At 44.7% G+C, this 3,937-nt stretch overlaps 1 protein-coding gene across 1 annotated transcript; it reads left to right on the plus strand.

The window, feature by feature from the left end:
• The first annotated feature begins 666 nt into the window (after positions 1 to 666).
• Positions 667 to 3,609, plus strand: LOC127668101 (nonsense-mediated mRNA decay factor SMG5-like). Its single transcript, XM_052161533.1, has one exon. The coding sequence runs from the start codon at positions 682 to 684 to the stop codon at positions 3,607 to 3,609; it is 2,928 nt and encodes a 975-aa protein (XP_052017493.1). The 5' UTR covers positions 667 to 681.
• Positions 3,610 to 3,937: the final 328 nt, after the last annotated feature.

Here is a 3,937-nt window from a genome sequence, read left to right on the forward strand (position 1 = left end):
TAAGCAAGCCAAGCTGACTTTAAGATTGTTATCCCTACATCCCAGGCTCCAGGGATGCTGAGATCACAGGTATGTATCATCACCCCAGATTTCATAACTTTAGATTTAGCACATGTGTTTAAATACTAATTTTTCTCTATACCAATCATTTGAAGGTTATGTTTTTAAATTACATAAATTAAGGTCTTTCAGTAGAAGGTCTGTTAAACAAAGTATTATAGCTTTTTTTTGGAGGGGGAATCTTATCAATATTTTAGATTTGAGAGCTATGGGTTTTGTAATTCACTTCTTTTCAAGTAATTCTTATTTATCTAGGTCTATATAATTATAATTTTATAAACCAATTTTTCCTCATATACATGCACCTAGAGAATTCATTCATCTTAGATTTTTTAGGTTAATTTCAGTGCATATACTTCTGAATTTCTTTTATTAGAGATACATTTAGAAGGGACCTCTAAGGTTTGACTTTTGATAGGAATGACATCGAAGGAAATATACTTACAAAAAGGGTTACAGGTAAAGAACGTGAAACTAAATGTTTTTATAAGTGAGAGAATAAATATACCCCCTCCAACTTCAATGTTCAGTGTTTTCAGTCTTTGTGGGTGAACACTAATGGGTAGTTTTAATCTTTTCTCAGGAAGCACTGTAAGCATTGCTTAAAGAGAATCCAGCCTCATGGAGAGAAATCAGGAAGAAACCCTGAGGGCCACACTTCTCTACCAAGAGGTCTGCTTGGCAGCTCAGAGACTGGATCTCTTCCTCCAAAAAGAAAATGCTCACAAAGAGGTTTTTAAGCCACACGTCCTGGCTCTCAGAGATATGGTCCAGCAAGCCTGCATTAAACTCATGTTCCTCCATCCGGTAGTTTATGGTAGGAAGGCCGAAGAACTCTTATGGAGGAAAATATACTCTGACATTGTCATGCTGCTCATGAAGACCAACAAGAAACAAATGGACACCTTCCAACACTGGGGAGAGCCCCTGCAGGCTCACCTGAAGGCTGGCCTAAAGTTCTATGAGCATCTCTTCCTGTTCCTTCAAGGCCACTATGAACTGAGGTTACAGAGCTACATCGATTGGCCTCACAGTGCCATTCACTTAATTGGCTGTAAGAAAGTGGGTCCCACATCAGTGGAAGAGGCTTCCTGGGCCCGCATGGCCTGTCATCGCTGTCTACTCTACTTAGGAGACCTGTTCCGGTATCAGCATGAGTTCCTAGACCTGGCCACCAAGAACTTGGCAGAAAGATGTTACTACAGAGCCTTGTCAGTGGCCCCGAATATGGGAATGCCCTTCAACCAACTGGGTGCTCTCATGGGGAGTAAGTATTATGATCTGGAAGCCACATACTACTATCAGCGCTGCCTCCATGCTGAAGTGCCTTTTAAAGGAGCAGCTTGGAACCTCAAACGGCTCTATGATCATGCCGGAAAGAGGTACAGCTGTCTGAAGAGGTACCAGGGAAGGAAAATGTCTCACAGCCAAAGGCAGTGTTGGGACAACAAAAGGCTTCTGGTTAGCTTCCTCTACCTTCAGAGCCTCCTGCAGCCTAAGAGAAAATTTAAAGCTGCAAGGCTTATAGCTCTGTGCCAACTGGTTCTTGATGACTTCCACCTCTGTCTTTCCTACCGGCCATATCAATCCGGCTTGTGCCAGGCATCCACTGAAGATAAGCCTCCTAAAGGCTACCTGTTTCTTCCAGATTTCCTCATCTTCCACATGGTGGTTCTTTGTCTCATGAATGTGCACAGCCTAAGGACATCAGGCTCAAAACAGCAAAAACCAGCTGTTATTTTCACCTTGACTCTTTTCTCTTATCTAGTACAACATGTGAACACACGAATCCAGGCTGAGCTGTGGAAGAGGAAGGTGAGTTCAGAAGAGGCTGCTCCAAGAGATGGATGCTGGGACAAAGAGCCTGGAAAGAATCATCAAGAGTTTCTATCTCCTGGGCTCCAAAACAGCCACTCTCAGAAAAGCCACAAGTGGTCTGTCATTTGTAGAGACAGTGAGGCCAGCTTTCATTCCTGTTGTGACTCAGATGAGACAGAGGACGATGAAAACTCATCCTTAAGTTCTCAGGCACAATCAGACACAAGCAGTGAGACATCCCACTCTGATACAACAGATGAAGAAGGGAGTGGGTTCTTGAGTTCAGATGAAATTCAGAGGAGTGGAGGTCCATCCAAAGCTAAAGGCACTCATTCAAGAAGCAACATGAAGGCATATGTACCTTCTGACAGTCTCCTTGAGCTCTTGAAAACAACTATTTCTAGCCTGCCAGCTCCTTTGAGCCAAAAGCTCCAAGGAAAACATGCCTCACCTTTGGCTCCTGTCTTTAGTCATAACGTTCTGCCACCTCCGACTGATCCAAGCCCCACTGTCAGCAGTTCCTTGAGCACTGAAGGTGAGATGGGCAGCTTTCCTGAGACAGAATTCCACATGGGTTCCTCTTGGGATCAGAGGTCCTTCATCACCCAGAACAATCTCCAGACCACTCAGTGTAAACTGGACATTCTTTCTGCAGAGGGACTGTTGCCTACCATCAAGGTGATCCTGAGTTGGCTCCGCAGCAATCACAGTCTCCTCTTGTCACACTGGAGGAGTGTCTGTAGCTTGTGGGACCACCTCTGTGTATTGCTGAACCTGTTACCCTCAGTAGGAGACCTTCAGCATCCGGGCCTTTGCCTGTCTCACCATCTCCAGGACTTGCTGCAGAGCTGTCATTGGCCGAATACTCCCAAGTACTTTCAGCTCCCTGAGGACATTGCCCTGTTCCAACAGTCTCCTCCTTCAGTGTCACAGGATAGGGAAGGTTTAGGGCAGGATCCACCTCAACTGACCAACCAGGAGGAAGTTATCGTGCGTATTTGTTTCTTCAGAAGTTTTGGTCATTTTGCAACAAGACTCCCAGGACAGTTCTTGAGGTTTGACTCTAAGCAGGGTGTCTTTGTGAGTGGTACTCTTGAAAGGTCAGAAAGTGCACCTCAGCAGCTTCCAAGAACAACTTCAAGAATCAGGCTTTCCAAAGACATAGTCCAGCTCTGGCTACAACGTGAAGTGGCATTGCTTGAAAAGACTCTTCGAGGTCCCCAGACTCGGTCAGTGTTGACCCCTTACCTGTTCCCTGACCCCAGGGCCCTCTGTGAACATCTTTCAGTCATACAGAAACTAGCCACTAGTGCTAAGTTTTTTCTTATCATACCCAAAATTGTGGTTGACACACTGTATATCCTAAAATGGGAAGACCGCAGGGCCTTGGCAGCCATCACTTTTCTAGAGGATGAGTTAAAGAGAAGGAATCAGTACATTCTCTGCCAGTCCTTTGTGTCTAAGAGGTTGGTAAGGCCCAGGATGACTAAACCAGACTCTGATGCTTGGGATCTCTACAATATTCTTGAGTTCTGCAAAAGTCTGCTCGATTCATCCAGACCAGGGGTCCTGGATCCCAGCAGCATGGTGACCATCATTACTGGCGTCTGTTTGGAACACCCTAGAAATTTCTCATACCCCTTGCAGCTGGTTCTGGGGATGGCAACTGAAGCTGGTGTGGAAATCAAGAACATCTTGAGTTTCCACAAAGAATGGAAGGTGATCAGTTGAAATGATCACACATTCCTGTTCCTTGTCTTTCCAGTGCGTATCACTCAAATTCAATGTGCTTCTCTCTTGTAAGCACCTAATACTGAGGTAGGCATTGTGTACATGGATATTTATGTCTGCCTATAGGTAGGGTTGTAGTGTAACAGCTTTCTGAGGCCTTCCTGTTTCCTGTTTAGCCATTTTAGCTCTGTCTTATGCTTCCTCTGGAAAAAAATTCAACATTAACCCACTGTTTAGTGATCTTATGGCAAAGCACCGAATTCACACATCACTTCTGTGTTCAAATACAGCTTCATGGATGTTCTGTGATTTAATCAAGCCTGTTTTG

The sequence above is a fragment of the Apodemus sylvaticus genome, chromosome 17, assembly GCF_947179515.1.
Source record: "Apodemus sylvaticus chromosome 17, mApoSyl1.1, whole genome shotgun sequence".
NCBI classification, from domain to species: domain Eukaryota; kingdom Metazoa; phylum Chordata; class Mammalia; order Rodentia; family Muridae; genus Apodemus; species Apodemus sylvaticus.

What these genes read in the sequence shown, in the direction of transcription:
- LOC127668101 (XM_052161533.1), top strand. Translation starts at nt 682, where the DNA reads ATGGAGAGAAATCAGGAAGAAACCCTGAGGGCCACACTTCTCTACCAA.